The sequence below is a fragment of the Gorilla gorilla genome, chromosome 2, assembly GCF_029281585.2.
Source record: "Gorilla gorilla gorilla isolate KB3781 chromosome 2, NHGRI_mGorGor1-v2.1_pri, whole genome shotgun sequence".
Lineage (NCBI taxonomy): Eukaryota > Metazoa > Chordata > Mammalia > Primates > Hominidae > Gorilla > Gorilla gorilla.
This window is the reverse complement of record NC_086017.1, coordinates 119390698-119410956: the sequence shown is the minus strand read 5'-3', so window position 1 is coordinate 119410956 and position 20259 is coordinate 119390698. Positions and strand designations below refer to the sequence as shown.

General features: G+C 37.2%; 1 protein-coding gene across 2 annotated transcripts in view; it reads left to right on the top strand.

The window, feature by feature from the left end:
* Positions 1-20259, top strand: part of MYH15 (myosin heavy chain 15) — a 173182-nt gene that overhangs the window by 16150 nt on the left and 136773 nt on the right. The window contains exons 2-3 of one of the 2 annotated variants that reach the window (XM_055383530.2): positions 4324-4452; positions 6856-7006. In XM_055383530.2, the coding sequence (XP_055239505.2) occupies positions 6966-7006 (41 nt within the window). In that variant the 5' untranslated portion in view covers positions 4324-4452; positions 6856-6965. The remainder of the gene's footprint in view (positions 1-4323; positions 4453-6855; positions 7007-20259) is intronic. The other variant, XM_031009296.3, reaches the window with a different exon arrangement.

The following is a 20259-nucleotide window of genomic DNA, read 5'->3' as shown; positions in this document are numbered from 1 at the left end:
TATTCTGGTTTCCTTTGCAGAACCCCAATTCCTCCATGATTAAGGTCTTATGCAGTCCCCAAGTCTTTCAAGAAATATAGTCCCAACTCCCTCCTCACAGTCTGGCATCTTACCCTATACTTTGAAACCTTTGGCTTGCCCATTGGAGATTCCAGTGTATCTCTCCCTGGTTGATCATCATAACCAATATCTGTATAGGACTTTACCTTTAACAAACCACCTTAATCTTTTTATACATTCTCTTATTTGATCATCAAAAATTATCAGGTGAGCATGGTGGTCACTTTTTAATTTAATTCAATAATTTAATTACAGAAAATCTAAGACTCAGAAGGATTAAGTAAACTGCCCAGGATCCTAGAGCTAGTAAATAGTTGATAATTAGGGGAGATCAGGTCTTCTGAGCATTAATTTAGTGTTTTTATTGCCCCGCCTTTGTGCCAGACCTCCCTGAAATTCTGGCATGCACTTCTGTCTGAACTTCTTTCTACTGCATTCTGTTGGGACCTTCTCAAGGACAGGTTGCTCTTAAGAGCAAACTTGGTCTCGCCCATTTTGCCTAACCTCCTGCTCAATACTCATGAAAAAAAAAAAAAGCTTTTATTGTTTTTAAAAATATATCTGAATCAAATGAAAGTACAGTCACAAAAGACGTAATTTGAGACTAGGAACAACAAATTTATCCCATAAATAAGGACCCTGGCCCATAGAAAACCTTATTTAATTCTATCATCATAATCACTGTCATCATGTTTCAACCCTGCATACATTAGTTACCAGTTGTTGAAACATTGGTAAAGTGGAACTACACGCTCAGTAGCCAATACATTGGTTTGGCAGTATACTTATTCTTGATGAGTTCATCATCCAGATAGGCATGGCCTTGATGTTATTCCCTGGTACACCTCTGACCTTTAATTTTACTGCCTTCTCTTAAACAACAAGGGTTGCATACCCTTGATCATATCTTAAAGAACTACAGTACTTCCTAAATCAGTAGTAGGAAAGTCCTTCTAAGATGACATATTAGTCAAGGTTCTGCAGAGAAACAGAACCAATAGGGTGTGTTGTATGTGTGTACAGAGAGAGCAAGAGCGAGAGATTTCTCATAAGAAATTGGCTTACATGATTATGAAGGCTGAGAAGTCCCAATATCTTCAGTCGGCAAGATGGAAATACAAGAGAGCCAATGTGTAGTTTCAGTGTGAGAACCAGTAGATCTGACAGTGTAAGTTCCAGTTTGAAAGCTGGAAGAATAGAGACTCAAGAAGAGACAATGTTTTAGTCAGAGTCCAAAGACCAGAAAAGACTGATGTCCCAGCTCTAAGGAGTCAGACAGGAGGAGTTCCTTCTTATTCTCAGGAGGTCAGCCTTTTTGTCCTATTCAGATTTTTTGATTGGATAAGGTCTACCCATATTAGTGAGACCAATCTGCTTTACTCAGTTTACCAATTTGAATGTTAATCTCGTCCAGAAACACCCTCACAGACACACCGAGAATAATGTTTGACCAAATATTTGAGCATCCTGTGGCCCACTCAAGTCAAGACAAAAATTTAACTATCACAGATGACAACATTTAGGATCTTTATATAGGGAAAATGTTCTATTTTAATTTTGATCTCTCTTCTCTTTTCTCTTTCTTGAGAAAAGCTCAACTACTTTCTTTCCATGCTTCCCTCCCTTCCAGTGCTTCCCTAAAAATTACTTATTCTAAGATGAGAGTGGACCTCTCGTACAAATCTGACAGTTGTTTTTCAGTTTTTACCTCTTTCAGTTTCTACTGTAATATTGTGCCCTTGTGATAATTATGTAACCTCTGTAAGTGTCAAGTTTTAATTTTTCAAATGGCAAGACCTGTTGCTAATAGGTGTTCTTAGTAATAAAGTATTTATTTTTATTTTATTTATGTATGTATTTATTTATTTATTTATTTATTTAGAGACGGGGTCTCGCTCTGTCGCCCAGGCTGGAGTGCAGTGGTGCGATCTCGGCTCACTGCAAGCTCTGCCTCCCGGGTTCACACCATTCTCCTGCCTCAGCCTCCCAAGTAGCTGGGACTATGGGTGCCCACCACGCCTGGCTAATTTTTTTGTATTTTTTAGTAGAGACGGGGTTTCACCATGTTAGCTAGGATGGTCTGTATCTCCTGACCTCGTGATCTGCCTTTACTTTTATAATATTTTAGAAATATTCTCCCTTACCTATGTTATTCCAGCATATCAGAGGCCATTGACCTTGGAGACCTGCTGCAAATATGGGTATGGCCCAGCAGGCGATTTACACCCTCTCCCCCAGAGTTTCAAGTGCCCGTAAGAACTCACCAGATGCTGCAGGAACCATGACACTTTACAACGCACAGGCCACTCTCTTGGAATGAAGCCATTCAAGCACACCCTGCCCTTCGCAAAGGAAAGAGAACTCTCACTGGGGTCCCACTGGCTTTTCTGGGATCTGTCATGTTATCATACACATTAATTTTAAAAATAATAATATCTTTCTTTGTATTCCCACTGGTTTTAGGTTTCTCATTTCTCTGTTGTATTATGGTTACCACCTGCCTGAAATCTTTGGTCTCATTCTCCCTCATTCATGAGTTCTGTCCTGCATCCTGCTACCCATTCAGTCTTTGTAAAATACCACTAGTTTTAAGCCAAATTTTGCTGAAAAGCCTTCAATAGTTTCCAATAACTTACAGCAATAATTCTCAAATTGTGCTTCACTGAACCCCATGATAGTGCTCATCTTGAAGTCAACACTTCTTGAACCAGAACAGCTATTCCATGCTCTACTTATTGTATTCAATATTTCCTATGGTTTCTTGAATATATTAAATACAGTTATAATAACTATTGTAATGTTTTTATCTACTCATTCCATCATCTGTATCGTTTCTAGGTCCATTTTGATTGGACTTTTCTTCTCATTTAAGCTGTATTTTTCTGCTTCTTTGAATATGTGGTAATTTTTAAAGTATTTTTAGAGCAGTTTTAGGTTCACAGCAAAATTGAGAGGAAAATACAGAGATTTTCCATATATCCCCTGTCCCTACACATGCATAGCCTCACCCATTATCAACATCCCCACCAGAGTACACATCTTATAGTTGATGAACCTACGCTGACACATTATTATTACTCAAAGTCCATAATTCACATTAGGGTTCACTCTTGATATTGTACATCCTATGGGTCTGGACAAATATATTCACCACTATAGTGTCACTCAGAAAAGTTTCACTGCCCTAAAAAATCCCCTATGCTCCACCTATTTATCTCTCCCTCTTCACAACTCCCTGGAAATCACTGATATTTTCACTGTCTCCATGTTTTACCTTTTCAAGAATGTCATACAATTGTCAAACAGTATATAGCCTTTTCTGCCTGGTAATTTTTAATTAGATGCCAGACATTGTGAATTCTAGCTTGTTAGGTGGTAGATATATTTGTATTCCTATAAATATCTTTGAGCTTTGTTTTGAGTTGCAGTTAAATTACTAAGAAACTGATTCTTTCCATTTGGATTTTTAAGTTTTGCTAGAAAGGACAAGAGCAGTGTTTAGTTTACGGCTAATCTCCACTATTGGCATGAAACCCTTGTGAATACACTTCCTGATTCCCCATGAAGTATGAAGTTTTCCACTCTGGCTTTCAGGAACAAAAACTATTTCTAAAGGGCTCCAAGGACTTTTCTTCTAATTTATTTGGGTGGTCCTTTCCTCATACGCATGCACAGATCACTACACTACTGATGACTTGATAAGGATCCTCTGCAGTTCCCCAGAGCTCTCTCTGAGCAGCTCTCTCCTATCCATTACTCTGCTCTATAAACTCTAGCCATCTCGGCCACTACAGACTGCTAGCTTCATCTCCTTAACTCAAAGAGGTTGCTGGTCATGGTCTGAAAACTCCCTATGTTATGTCTTGGAAACTCTTCAAGCTGAGGCAGTCATGGAGCTCACCTTGTTTGCTCCCCTCTTTCAGGGATCAGTGTCCTTTTTGTTTATTAATTATTTAAACCCATTGTATCATATGTTCTGTGCTTTTTTCTTAAGTTGTTTTAGGTAGGGGGCTAAATCTTTTCCCTGTTTCCCCACCTTGTTGGAAGCAAATGTCTCAGTCAAGAGACCTGTGTTGGAGTTTGTTTGAAAAAATGTGTTTTGCCTTAAAAGAATGTTTTGAAATATAGAATAAAATCTAAACTCCTTAGCGAGACAGCCAAAGCCTTCCACAATGTGCTCTCAGTCTGAATTTTGAAATTATTTCCCTGTCCCAAGCACAATGACTAAATATATCTTGTATGTTTCCACCTCTTTATTCACAGATTTCCCATGCTGTCAACATAATGTTGCCTTCCTGGCTATCATTCTCTCATCGGATCCTCAATTTAGGTCATTTCTACTTCATATGATCATTTTAATTGTATTTACCTCATCTTACCAAAAAGATCATGGTGAGTGGACTCCCAACATATGTTTTAATTTGTCTAACAGAATGCTGAATAGCCTGACAGTAACAGCCTAGAATTTTATTCTTGATGGTCTTAATCAGCAGCACACCAATTACTACATGATAGTATAAAAATAGGCTATGATGTAATTTCTGAGTGATCATTATATGACATAAATGTAGCTGGTCTGCTTTTTAAAAATCCAGATGGTAAAACACTTCATGTGATTTCATTCTGTGCGCTCTTGTGTCCAGTCCCCAACACACAACTTCTCACTTCCCTTTTCTCAGACACCAAGGGTCATGGTGCTGAAATTTTCCACTTAATTTCCTCTCTGTACTTAGTGGGATGGAGTATGACGTGTCACCTTCTCTATTTTTGCTGATACCAGAGTTGCCTGAATTCTAATTATTTACTGAGAGTAGTTTTCTCTGGGACCAACCCCGAGGCAAAAAGTCAGCATAGTTAAGAGCATGGTCTATAGTGTCAGACTGTATGAGTTGGAGTACTGGTTCTGCTGAGTATTAATTAGCACTGTTACCTTGTGTAGTCATCTCTCTTTTCCAAGCCTCAATTCCTTATCTACAAATAGAAGACAATAATAGTACCCAGCACATAGAGTTCTGTGTAAACACAAGAACTTAGATCATCTTTCTGCACACTCAGTGGGAGTTTACTGCTTTTGGATTGAATTGAGATACATGTTCATACACCTAAATTAGGTCATGGCTTTTAAAGACAAAATTCCTTATCAAACTATTTAAAACCCATGGCAGAGTGCAGAAAAACCCAACCATCATCCAGATTTTAGTGTGTCTGTAATCTCAACTGTTTTACCAAGAAGACTATTGCAAGAAGTTTAAGATTCAAAGAAATCCATTATACCTTATGCCTGCCTATTAGTCTTCCAATGATATGGCCATTCTTTATTATTAAGAAACTGAATCAAATTCTACTTATATATGCCCCCAATATAATCATAGTTATTTTGCAATAATTATTTTTTTCTATTTATTAAATAACCTGTTCTGGGTGCTTTTTTGAATATTTTACAGATATTATTGTATTTAAAATGAAAACCTTATGAGGTAGACTGGTATGGTTTGAATATGCATCCCCTTCAAAACTCATGTTGAAATTTAATTGCCATTGTTACAGTATTAAGAGGCGATTAGGTCATGAGGGCTTCACCCTCATTAACGGATTAATACTGTTATAAGGAAGTGGGTTCTTACAAAAAGTTGAGTTCCCCATCCACCTTTTTCTCAGTCCCCTACCAAGGGATAATTATGCAAGAAGTCCCTCACCAGATACAGACTCCTCAACCTTGAACTTCCCAGTTTCCAAAACTGTAAGAAATAAATTTCTGTTTTTATAAATTATTCAGTCTGGGGTTTTGCTATAGCAGCACAAAACAAATTAAGATGAAGGCATATTATAGATGAGAAAACTATAGCCCAGAGAGAATAAAGAATTGCTCAGCATCACCTAGTTAGACAAGAACAGAGTTATGATTCACACTCAGGCAGCCTGACTTCAGAGCCCACTCTTAACCTCTAAGCTCCTTGATAAGCCATAAGATTTTTTCTATGGTGACATATTTTTCAAACCTAAAATTGATCTGACTAATGTCGATACTGAGAAATTCAGAGACATGGTCAACACAAAATAGGAGTCATGGAAATGCATTGCAAATAACTTCTTAGGGGTAAGATAGGAGATGATTTTTTAAAAAAAATAATTAAACTCTATTAGAATAACATAAATTGTCTCATAAAACATATAACTGTCTATAGCTGAGAGTCCTTTACAATGAGAGGTGGTGAAGGTTGTTTTTAGGCAGACCTGAAAAGTGCATGGGAGGAGCAAGATTTGCCTCTCCTGGACTATGGAGAAGGGCTGTGGAATGCCAGTGTCTGTCTGGGTCACCAGAGAAAGGTTAATTGAGGCTGCTTTGTAGGGCTGGCTGGGTAGGCAGATCTGATGAGAATTCACTAATCCCTGGTGGCTAAACAGAATCCTCCTGCTTGCTTGCTGTGGTGGAAAATTCCTCTAGTCTAGCACAGTAGTTCTCAAAGTGAGATCCCCCAGACAAGTAGCATCAACAGGGAGCTTGTTCAAATGCAACTTCTCAGGCCCCATCCGAGATCTACTGAATCAGAAACTCTGGGAGTGGCACATGGCAATCTGCGTTTTAACAAACCCTCTAAATAATTCTGATGCACACTAAATTTTAAGAACAACTGAAAGCAGAAAACTTTTTGAGCTCTACAACTAGAAGTAAGAATATTGAAATGTAAGAACATAGGTGAGAGCTCTTCAAAGTGGATTAGCTACAGATAAATGTAAATAAATTTTAACTCACTGCGTTTGATCTGTTTTTCAATTCTTTTTGATGGAAATAAGTCAACCAAAACACCAGTCCTCACCCTTTTCCTCAGCCACATGCAAGACTCATGTTCATTAAAGTCAAGGCTTAACAAGGCTTGCAACATCGATCAGATGGGCTGCAGTTTATGAGAAAGTGTCAGCCAGACCCTTCCACTGGAGAAAACATGTGAGTGATGGCAAGTAGTAAGTGTTAATGGATGGATATTTTAAAATCTATTCTAATTTATACTTTTTAAAATGAAAATCCCTGGAAAACATCTGAATGCAATTATTATTGGCCTGTTTCAAGTAACTATCAGGAGTCTTAACACAGGTCTGACTTCTGCTCTAGAGCACAAGCTCCCTGAGGGCAGGGACCTTCCTTATTCACCAGTGCTCATTCTATGTCAGGCTCAATAAACAGATCATGAGCTGAACTGACTGGAAACCTGTGAATAGGATCAGAGAGCATTACCCTCAGAAGTGAGAGAACAGAAATAGAAAAAGGAAGCAAACAGGGAAACTGGGAACAGGGAAAATAAATTTCAGAGTTGACAACTTTATCTTCTTCAGTTTAGTGAAGACTAATAGAAGCTCTATGTGCAAATATATGCCTCACAGCTGGAAAATTAGGTAGCTCTAATTTGCATAAGTTGTCATTTTAATGTACTTGTTGGTGGCATGAATTGATTAATAAAGTGCTGCATGGTGAGTTTGTTTATCGAAGCATCACTGTATAAGAGTCTAGCTTTATTGGCCCATTTGGCACATTTGAGTTCAGTGTCAATCATGAGGGAAGAAGTCGTCCTTCTGAGTGACAGACCCGGGAGTTTTCACAGATATTGGAATTATAGATGAGCAGCTCAGAACAGGATATTTCTTCCCTTTTCTTTTTTTTCCATATCACTACTAGACATGATCAAAGAATAAAATCAAAGATGTTTGTTTGCCTACTATATGCCCTTAATTCTAATTCCAGACCATTTATTTAATAATACAGATGATTTATTTCAAAATTAGAGATCTGATTTGCTCAAAAAGTCTGCGTTATTTTTAATATATAGCAGACATCAGTGAAATATATTTTGAAATTTATTGCTTGGGTCCAAACAGCAGATAGATAACAACCCACGTTATAAGTCATGGCATCTGCTTTGCCACCATCATTATCTGTTAAAATATATTACATTTTTTTCAATGTGTAATCTTATTAAAAATAGGGTAGACATGAGAGTATCTAAACAGAAGTTACTCATTTGAATACAGCCAGTCGTTAAAAAACACCCAGTAGCATTAATCCTTCTAGCTGGAAAGTGTTTTTGGCCCAATTGATTCTTTCATTTATCATTTTACCAGGTTCACGAGGAAAGTTTCTAGATTGCTAAAAGCATCAGATGTGTGAGATAAGCAATTAATGAAACTGAGCAATGCAATGTGCTGGGTCATTCTGGCTGACAGAAAATTTCCAAATAAGTAGGCATTATCTGCTAAAACATCTGTACCCATGTAGCTACAGAAGATTATTACTGGAGAGTGATTGTGTTGGAAAAGAGAGGTTAAAATAAATAAAGGAGCTCTAGAAAAATATTAAAAGTGAGTTCATTCATTTATTCATCATTATTTATCTATCTGTTTTATTTAGAGTAGTATAACATCTTCACAAAATCATTTTACCCCAAATCGTTAGTTTTAAAATATGTCAGCTAATTACTATTTTGAAGTAATTGCAGTGACCAATATCCATTTTCCCCATCTTCTAAAGATTGGAACCCCCAATCTTTAGCTAAAATTAGGACTATTTAATAGACTTTCTATAGTAGTGGCCAGGAAAACATAAGCATCCTTTGCAACTAGGTGTAACTATGTAATTAAGTTCTTGATAATGTGATGTGAATGGAAAAGGGCAGACAATTTCTGGGAAGAATCTTTAAAGGACATGGCTCTTCTTTTCTTCTTCATGTTTCTTCCCAAGTGTAAATGAACAAAATGGCTGGGTCTCTAGCAGAATATTGAATCATGCCTTGACCTGGGGAATGAAAGCCATGAACAGTAGATCAAGACAGAAGAAACCCGATCCCTTACACTGGGGTATACATAGGAGCCCTGGATTAACTCCTTCCAGACTTCATGAGAGAAATAAACTTCTGCCGTATTTAAGTCATTGTTATTTTGAGGTTTTTCTGTTTCTAACTACTCTACTTGCAAAGGGCAATTTTGTTATTGTTTTTGTTACCCTTGGCAACTAATACCAGGACTACCAAGAAATACTGACTAAATATAACTGTTTATAATCCTCCAAAGCTGGACCAAAAAAAATGTTAAGTTATAAAAAGAAAAGATAGGCATATTTAACTGTAAAAAATATGACAAAAGTTACCATAAGTGAATTCAAAAGAAAAATAATAGATTTGGTAAATTAAATTAATAATAAAAGACATAGGATTAGCACACAAAATGTACAAAGAACAATTGCAAATTGAAAAGAAAAAGTAAATACCCCCAAAGAAAAGTAGACAAGATAAACGAAATAAAAAGTAGACAGAACAAACAATTCAGACAAGAACTAATCCAAATGAGTATTCGAAAAGATGTTCAAATTCTTTAACAGAGAAATGAAATTAAACTAACAATGAAATATTACATTATACCTATTGGATTGTCAAAAAGTTATAAAGAATGAAAAGGCCTATTACTGTCAGTAATGCAGGAGAAAGTACTTTCATATATGACTGGTGAAATTGTTAATTGTTACTGCCTTTTTGGAAAACAATCTGGCAATATTTATTAGAATTTTAAATGTGTATTTTCTTTGACTTAACATTACCACTCCTAGGACACTTTCTCAAATAAATAAAATCATGAGTAATGACACACGTACAAGGATGCCGATTACATTTTTTTATAACGGCAAAAAACCTCTGGAAATGTCAATAGGGGAATTGTTGAATAAATTATGATACATATGGTATGATATGAAATATCATAGCATCATTAAAATAATGCATTTGAGTTGTAGTAGTTGATTTGGCAGATTTTCAATGAGGTGTTATTGAGTGAGAAGAATTAGGACATAGAGGCCTGTATATAATTGATCTTATTTTGTTAAATGACCCACAACAGTATGTGATATGTCTGTATATTTGTTTACCTGAACACATAAGCACAGAGAAAAATATTGAAGAGTACATCCTAAATTGTTAATCTGGCTTACGTGTGGGGTGAATAAAAGCAAGAAGGATAATGTGAGTAGAAGGGTTAGAGAATCCAAGATCTAATATGGGCTGTAGCAAGAGGACAAAGGCAAGCAAAAAAACCCCAAGCTTTATCACATGTTTAACTTCTTGATATGTAAAATTAATTATATGTTATTTATATATGTACAGGAGTGTATTATATATGTATGTATACAAAAACATATACATAATTCTTTAATGTTTTTGGAAGTTCGATTTTATTTTTATTCGACAAATGATAATTGCATATATTTACAGGATATGCTGTAATGTTTCAGTATGATATATATCTAATTCTGACCCTAATTTATACCCAGAAATACTGACCATCACCTTATTTTAAGATAATCTTTATTGCACAAAATGATATTTTCATTATAGAAAGAGAAGAGTAGAAAATTTAGAGTTGCAAAATAATTTTTAAAAGAATCCATAATCCCACAATCCAGAGATAGCCAATTTGGAACTTTTATTATGCATGTAATCTTAAATATACTGTAAATACTGTTTTATAATTCATTCTCATTTAAATATCACAAACATCTTTAATAATGAATTCTCCTTCTCAGAAGCATATGATCTTACATTCTAACAAGTATGAAACTATCACTTTATATCCACATATCAAGTCCTTTCGCAAATGTTCTTGTTCTCAAATCACACCAACAAAATTGGGAAAGGAAGAAGATGGGGGCCTTGGAAGTGAGAAGATTTTTTTCTTTCCTTTGTAAATCTGTAGCAAATCTGCGTGGAAGATGCCCTCTTTTCCTCCCTCCATCACCTAATACATTCTAACATCTTTTATGATATCAACCCTTCTATTGAGATTAGGAACAGGAAGGAATAACGGATGTTTTAAATTGTGTCTCAAAACACCATTGTATGAATTATTTCGCCCTCAAATAGTTCTGTAGCATCTGTATAGTAAACGCTATAAAACATTTCCTCTTTAGCAATTATTAATCAATTAGTAAGATTTCAGATTTGAATTTTGGTTCTGTGAATTACACTACTAGATCAACTACATGTGAAGCAGAACAACTTGTGGTTGTCAACATGCAAGAAATCTTCAAAGGGGCTTCTATGGTGGGCATAGTTACTTTAATTTTGTTGTCAAGTCAGTTATCCATAGATTCTATGGAATTCAATCATTTGAATATAGCAACTATTGACAGAGCTTATTCTCACTTGATTGTTTTAAAATACACCACTTACTTTACATTAAGACCCTTGTTTTGATCCTTATTCTCTGTTCAACCCAGAGAAGAAGTAACACTGCCTCACATTCCTGGGGTTATAATAATGCCCTAGGAAAAATTTGAATCTCCAGGGTCACCACACCTATCTACCCTTTAGATTTGTCAACTACCAAATACCCACTAAGCCACATCAGAATCTCCCTGATCATGCCTCATGCCCTTTCTTGGGATTTTTGTTGTTGTTGTTGATAGAACCACAGTCCCCCTCTGTCTTTCCACCGTCTTCACCACATACATCTCCTCTTGCTCCCCACCACCTGCCCTCCGAGTCTATTGGTGCATGTCCCTCCCAACCTTTCAAAAATGGAAACAGGCTTATTACTATTAACAGCTGTCTCTCATTTATTTCAAACTAAACCCCTCTTAAAACCGGTCTTGTTAGTTTCTTCCACAACTGAACATCTTGAATCCTCAGAGCTCCTTGAAATGCAAGTTAAACTGTTTTGTCTGCTTTATCTGAACTGAATCTTTTACAAATGTCTGAACACAATACCACACCCTTTTACTCAGGCCCCAAGCACACCTGAAAATGGTTTGCAGTCTCCCAAAGGCCAAGTAGGGCACTTTAATGTCCATTTCCTGTGAACAAAAAGCCAGCCAGGGTGCTGTATCTATTGCTTCATCTCATATTGCCTGGGATTTCTGTGAGGATACTGGTGACTTCAGTTTACCCATTTACAATCACTGGAGATTCTAATTAAATCACATTCCTGTGTGAAGCAACAAAGATCATCTCAGTTAGACTGCCATATTGATTCATTTTGGTAAAAATTGATTGGGTATAATTATACAGTACTTGCTTCAGCATTTCTTATTAGTTTACTTCTGCCCTCAATGCTGTTGTAATAGGCTTCAGGAGAGGTGTCTCTCTATTCTTTTATTGCTCAATGGAAATGGTTAATAAATTGGTCTGGGAAATAGTTATGCAGAACTGACCCATGAGTAGTGAGAACTGATTGCATGAACTATTTCCTATAACTCAAAGAGTTTCCTTTTTTTTTTAACATCATTTCCCAAAAGTCATTTTAGAAAAGTTCAGAAAGTCCTTTGCTCCAGAAAGACATTTTCAGGTTTTGTAAAAAGCTTATAAGTCCTAAGAAAGTAATTCAAAGTCAAGGGTCGACTGGCTAATCTCCCCTTTTGTAGCAATCAATTAGCTGTTTGCTTCACCTAGACACTCAGTAAAAGAAAATTTTCTCAATGTTGAAAGAGGCAAATAGAAATACATTTCCTTGGATAGACAAGACACTTTTAAAAATTACACTTTTGGGAGGGGGGGGGAAGAAATTAAAGAACCAAATGAGATGTATGAGATAAAAATTATATATTATAATTATTACAAGAGTAGATTTTGAAGCTCAACATCTAGGCTCAAATCTTGTCTCCCAAAATGACTAGCTTATCACCTCTGCCTTTGTTTCCACATCTGTAAAATGGGAATAATAAACCCTATCTTACAAGGTTGTTATGAGGATTATATTAACTCACATATGCAAATTGATTGGAACAATCACTTGGAATATAATCCACCCTTAATAAATATTCTTTCTTAGTATTCTCAGAATAGCCTAAATAAATAGTAGATATCTATGATTAACTATTTTCTTGGCGATATGGAAAATGTTGAGACCCTTAACTTAATTGCTCCAAATCACTGGAGAGATAGCACTAGAGCCCAAGACTCCAAAATTGATGCCACCAGAGATGGTGTTGGGGCTTCTCTTTTAATATTGTCTAATCCTATTATGTAGCAAGCATTTGGGGAATGAGTTAAATTAGTCTGCGGATTTTGGTTATAGAAATGGGATCGTTTTCTGACATCTCATACCCTTGCCTCAGAGACATTTGGGGTGCCAAATCCAGATCCAAGGGTTCAACTTCTTAAAAACCAGTAGACAAATTTAGAAACAATGGCAAAATTGACTGAAGCTGTCATCCTTGACCTTGACAAGAGTGTATAAAGTCTTGACTCAGCACTGGTCTGCCCATTTCTTTTGATCTTTCCAAGGTAGGTTTCTATCTCTCCCTTTTCCACCAATACATTGAATAGCGGGTATTAAAAACAATTTGCTATTTTTACTGATAGTTTTCGCATGGGGGTTGTTATACGAAACAAAATATTTTAAGAAAAAGATGGTGTATTCATAGAATAGAATAGTTGCTCTGAGGTGAGAATTTTAACAGCAATTTGTTTTACTTCTGGTGTAATCTTTTGGAGAATGTATGTCTATTATTTTACTTATCATACTGAAAACTGTATTGACAAATCTTGGTCCCTGCTAGACTTAAATCTTGAAACAGAAGCCACATCTTAATTATTCTAGTATCCCAAGCATTTTGACAATTCTTGGCACTTATTGAATGTTCAAAAAATTGTTATATTTAATTGAACTGGAATACATAATATTCTAGTTTTATTTTAGATAAGTGTATCTGAATATCTATTATGCAAAGATGTTGACTACAATTGTACTTAGTTAAAACTCATAATTATCCTGAGTTAAGAACATTCAGAAAATATGAAACCAATAAATCAATGAAAATAATGCTATTAATACCTTGAATTTATATATCATCTTTTAGAATCACTAAATATATTTAATGCATGTCTTTTGTGCTGAATAACAGCACCTGCAATTCTAAAGTAAGTGTTACTCTATTATGCAGATCGTGGGTCACTGACCCTAAGGAATATTATCATGACAATGTTCCATTTCAGCTAATCTTTATTCCGTGACTGTGGTATTAACTAGTATTTTACGGGAGGGTATATTTGCCTTGAATTCTGAAGCACAAAAGTATAGCCCTCGATCTTAGTTTCCTTCAGTTTCTCTTCATAGAGCTATCATCAGTATTTTTCTCTCAACTCTGCTCAAAACTATCCATACTTTCAGCCTGCTCCATTGTTATTGGTTGGTGAATGTGAGCCAATCATGTATTTTGCTGGTCCCTGCATACTCACCTGTAAAATATGGAGCAATGAGCCAGCTGTTATTAAAGAACTTTTAGTTCTAAGACTCCATGGATTCAAAAATCTTGGAGCAATACAATTCAGATGTATTGACTTAAATACCTTTATTTAAAAAATAAACTATTTAAATCTTTCCTTACCAGTCTGGTTTTCTTGATATGGTATACCAGTTGATTTTTATCCTTAGCATACTTCTTTTGAACCACAAATCTAAATTTTTCTCATCCAAATTAAAAATGAAGTGGTGATGCTTTTTAAACCAAGGACATGTTGCCTGTATGGACATGTTGCATCTTGGTTAGATGCTTTTCTAACCAAGAACATCAGCCTCCTTGCTGGCTGGAGCTCAGCCAAGGAGGAAGTATAGCATCATGCTTAAGAGCAAGGACTCAGGAGTCAGACTGATGGGTCTGCTCTATTTGTTGGTTCATTCCCTACGTGTTTATTAATGCTCTACCCAAAGAACTAGAGTCTTCTCTGAGTGCTGCAGACCTAGTCCTGCCCTCAGATTACATATGTTTCATTAGGAAGATGGGCAATTAAACAAATAATAATAAAATAGGATGAAAATTATCATGATGCAAGTAGCAAAGAAATCTAAGAACACATCTAGCTGACAGAACGAACCTAGAGAATACCTTCTTGTAGAAATGTTGCTTACTGAAGACCCAAAGGATGATTAAGAATTAGCCAGATGAGGGACAGGGCTGAATGTTCCCGGCAGGGGTCACATGACGTGTGAACACCCAGAGGTCAGAGAGTGCTGTTGGCATCTACTAGTAGTGCCCCAGCCAGGTCAGGCCTGGGGATGAGACAGCAAGAGAGATGAGGTGTGGGTGTCAGTCAAGCAAGAGGATGGAGAGCTCTATAGGCTCTGTTAACCTGTTCGGCTTTTATCATAGGATGCGGAATGATTTTAAATAAGATAGTACAGTAACTGTGTTTCTCTACTTGGGGGCCTCATTCTGGATTGGCTGCTGCTGTTGCTGAGAGAATACAGCAATACGCCCCCAGAAAAATGATGATGGCCTTGATGCAGATGTTGGCAGGGGTGATTGAAAGGTGGAGTTGGTTTTGAGTGATATTTAGAAAGAGTCAGCAGAGCTTGGCAATTGATTGGATGTAAAGGTGAACAAAGTAGGAAACAAGAATGACTTTAATGTATCTGGATTTAAAACTAGAGATAACACTTGCTAGTTCTCTGAGACTCAGTGTTTTCATATAATAAAGGTTATTACATATATCCTTCATAGAGCTACTGTAAAGTTAAAAGAGTTATTATGTATAAAACACTTAACCTAGTTCCTGGTGTGTGATACACACTCAGAACTCAGATTTGCTTTTATTAAATAGTATATTGGCACTGTCTCCAAAGGTATCATTTCAGGGATGTTTGAGATTCCTTCCTTTAAGTTGTAAACTGTTATTCTTAAAAATACAAATGTAGGTGAGAGCGTTATGCCTCCTTGACCTGTATGGCCCTGTACATTGCTCTATCCTAGCACCTAGCATTTATCATACTGAATTATAGTCACTGATTATATCTCTGTTGTCCATGTCCATTAGAGTGGAAACTTCTTGAGGTCTTATTACTCTTTTAATCCACAGATCCTAAGAGGACATACTTTAAAATGAATGCATGACAGAATTTAATCAGAAGGTGGCCGGGTGCGGTGGCTCACACCTGTAATCCTAGCACTTTGGGAAGTCGAGGTGGGTGGATTACTTGAGGTCAGGAGTTCAAGACCAGCCTGGCCAACATGGTGAAACCCTATTCCTACTAAAAATACAAAAATTAGCCATGCATGGTGGTGGGTACCTGTAATCCCAGCACTTTGGGAAGTCGAGGTGGGTGGATCACTTGAGGTCAGGCGTTCAAGACCAGCCTGGCCAACATGGTGAAACCCCATTCCTACTAAAAATACAAAAATTAGCCATGCATGGTGGTGGGCACCTGTAATCCCAGGTACTTGGGAGGCTGAGGCAGGAGAATCACTTGAACCCGGGAGGCAGAGGTTGCGGTGAGCCGAGATTGCACCATTGCACTCCAGCCTGGGCAACAAGAGCAAAATTTCCGTCTCAAAAAAAAAAAAAAATTTAATCAGAAGTTCTTCTCTGGATCAATAGTGAATAGCTCAGTGCAGAGACCCAGCATTTTGATCAGAGATTGGGAGGTAGTAAAGTGTAGGAGAAGGTAGTTCTGGAAAGGATTAAAGAGCCAGCAAAAGCTGGGAGATAGAAACTAGTGAAAAGAGGGAGCAAAAAAGAAATGTCAATGATACTCACAATTTGTATTGTGGATGGACCTTTGATTAGTAAATGAACAACTGGGAAAGAGAAGAAAAGGAAGAAGGGACCCCAGCAACCAGGGAGTGTCAAATGCTGCAGAGAGGTTGAGTAGGATTAGAGACTGAAAAGCACACAATTAGGATTTCTCTTCAGGAGATCATTAGAAAGAACAGTTTCTGTGGAGGGATGGGAGGAAAAGCCACATCCCAGTGGGAGGGGAGCGGGGAGCAGAATCTAGGAGTGTAAACTCCATTGCCTGGAGACCTATAGCTGTAATAATAATCACCCTTTGAAGTAAATGCTTTAAATAATCAATATTTGTGCAATACTCTTGATTTGTAATTCAACCTTTTAACATTCCTCTTTGAAGAAGATAAACCTGCCTAAACCCCTGCTTTTGTAGAGAAATAAGCTGCATATAAATAAATAAATTGCAGGTAGCGTAGCTGGTTAAGGGGTGGTAGATGTGTGCGCCTAAAGACTAACCACTTAAGATTTTCTATGGAGGAAACCTTGCTGAGTTAAGGCACATAACATGATTATCCCAGCAGCATGAATACTAGGAAGCATCAGCATCATTTGTCTACCCAGTAGTGTCCCTAATTAGGAGCATCTTGCAGCATTTCCCCAGATTTGTGGCATTCACTGGGCCTTGTAACTCAAATGTGTTTCATTTACTGCCTTAAGACATATGTTTCAGCTTGTTTGGGATCATTTAAGTGCTTGATAATTCTTCCCTTCAGCTGTTGACATCTAGATAAATCCATTCTCATTTTCAGGCATTGTCTCCAATTTTAATAATGGAAGAGGCTATGTCAAAAGATGCTTAGTGTTTGTTTACTCAAAGGAATATTAATATTTGTTCTTATTACTTGCATCATGGCTTCCCAGCAGTAGAAGGCTTTGAAAGTAAACATGCATAATAACGTACCTTGATGAAGAACTCAAGCGAATCTAATCAATTATGATGAAACCAACTTAAAAATGTGTCAGGACTGCTAACATGAAAAGAGTTTAACTCTTTTAACAATTTACTTCATAGGCATCATTTGAGTTTCTGCTTATAGTTAAGGCACTGAAATGCCAAGGTGAAATGAATTTCTGCACCCCCTCATCCCCATATTTATTGTCTAGCTCTGATTGAAAGAGTGCTGAGTGATAGATTTACTGTGGTCAGCAGTAAGAAGACTAGAAAGTGTGACCTTTCAGGAGCGATCACCATCTAAATAGACAATTCCCTTGTCTCACCTCCATCTACTCAGCTGGTAGCTGCCACTATGTGAATTTCCCTCTTTACTTCCCCATGGTACCATCCTCCATTATGATTTTGCACATCTCAGATTCACTAAGCAATTTGGAAAGCAAAGCTACTGTCTTACATATTTAGCACAGTGTGCAAAGACTGCATAAATGCTTGTTGAATAGTAAAAAGAACAGTTAACATTGATTGAGGTTTTACTATGCACCAGACAATGTGCTGAGTTTTATACACAATCTTCACATCATCTTAGGAGAGAAACTAAGAAACTTTGTTAGGACAGAGACTGAGACATAATGCGTTAGTTAAGGATATTTTGATGGCAAATAACAAAAACTCACTTCAGATTATTTAAAGTTGGGAAAGAAATTAGAATGTACTGGAAGGTCATTGAGAGAGCTTATGAAAATCAAAGGCAGAAATTAAATATAGGTCTCAGGAGGTACTGTTACCAGGAAGGGTCTTTGAGATATAAGAAAGTGATCTCTCTTTTCCTTTGGTCCCTTATTGCTGCTTCTCCTCATCCCTGTGACTCCCTCTCTATGGATGCTTTTGCTGATTAGCGGGCATGTGGCACCATATGACCACACCACAATGCCAACCTCAACCCTCAAGTTTGCATCACTCCATTCAAGCAAAGAGCCCAGATGGAGAGTGGCATCTAAATCCCAAATCTGTATTCCAGGGGGATACCCTGATTGTCTCTGATTGTCCCAGATCAGTTACTGAAGCCTGGTTTATAAGTTGGGCCAGGACACCAGTGTCACCTTACAGACATGGCTACTTGCAGCTCATTCCTGTGGATGAGAGCAGGCACTTCTAATAGGAGTGTGGGCTCAACAGGCATTCCAAACTGTGTCATCTAAAAGTGGATAAGAACTGGTAATTATAAAATTAATTATCAATAAAATTAATTATCAATAAAAGTTGACAATGAATTGAATGTGGCATGAGATAGAAGGAAAATTAGAGATGCCTCCAAGGGTTCTATCCTAGGGGATTAGGAGGCTCCAGGATGAGACCCTTCCATTGGAATGGTGGGCAGAGAATGAGACAGTGAAAGAGCCTGTGAAACAATAATGTGAAGAATGTGTTTTCTCATCTTAAGAAAACATAACTCTGCCTACAGTTTCCATTCAGACTAGTGAGTTAGGAGTCGTGGCTGTATAAGCTTACCTCTTCCCTTCACTTCTACAGTCTCCCTCTGGGCTTCTTTTCTGAACTTTGCCATATGACCAGCTCCACCCCCCACCCCAAAGTGTGAAAATTTCTCTCTACAGATTTGTCTAATGCATAATAATTCAGGACAGAAGAAACTTCTATCCCTATTCAAATCTATTACTCCAAGAGGGCACAGTATTTATTCTGCCCATTACTGTACCCCTGGGCCTAACATGGGCAATTACAGATGGGCAATACAAACATATTGCATGAATATATTCAAATGTATATTTGAAAAGGACGTTTTCAAACAAGGTGTTTGCAAAATACCTGAGGAGGGAGAGGGGGATAGGTGCAGAAATATAACCAGTATAAAAATAGCTAATTTCCAAAATTGTGACTGAATTTCTAAAAGAACTACAGGCACTACACTTAAAAGTAGGTTGACCAACTTGTTCTAGTTTTCCTGGGACTTTTCTGGTTTTCACACTGAAAATCTCAAGCCCTGGGAAATACCTCAGTTCCGGGAAGACAGGGATGGTTGGTCATCTGGGCTCATGACTTGTCTCAGCTGGCAGCTGTTCAAACATATTTTTTATGAAAGGCAGCTAGGTCAGACCAACATGATTCTTTCTTGGCTAAGAGGAAAAGCTTACATCTCAGCTCTCCCTTCCCAGTAAGGGCTTCCCATTCTTTGTCTTTACTTTATCAACTGGTAACTAAGATACACCTGGAAATTGTGCCCTATCAATATAAACAGGATACTGGTGGCGTATATGGTGCTTAGTCCCTGTAAAGGTGAACTCTAGAACAGAACAGGATGCATTATTTTGCTGTGTTACAAACTGAATTATGTCATGTACATGATGATCTAATGTCTTTCTCCGAATCCAACCTTCTGATAGTGATGATGTTGTCTATGTGCCCTGTGGATCATGCAGACAAGTAACCTGGACTTTGCAGTTATGGAAAATGTGTACATTCATTGTCAGTTTAGAAATTACCATCTCAAGTCCTCAATTCTCTTATTAGTGGAGTGTCCATATGTCCCTATTCACTTGGGTCAGTCTTACATTAAGTTTGTTGTCCTGATTTAAATATTAATGGCATCCCCTCTTAAAAATCCCAGTAAGAAAAAATAGGTCCAGGTTTGGGTGATGGTTTGGGTGATGAATTGTATGCACACTTCTGAGCATAGTTATGTGATTCCCAGAACCTAATCAGTATGTATTGATAAATCAAGCTCCTGAATGTTCAAAGGCAGAGCTA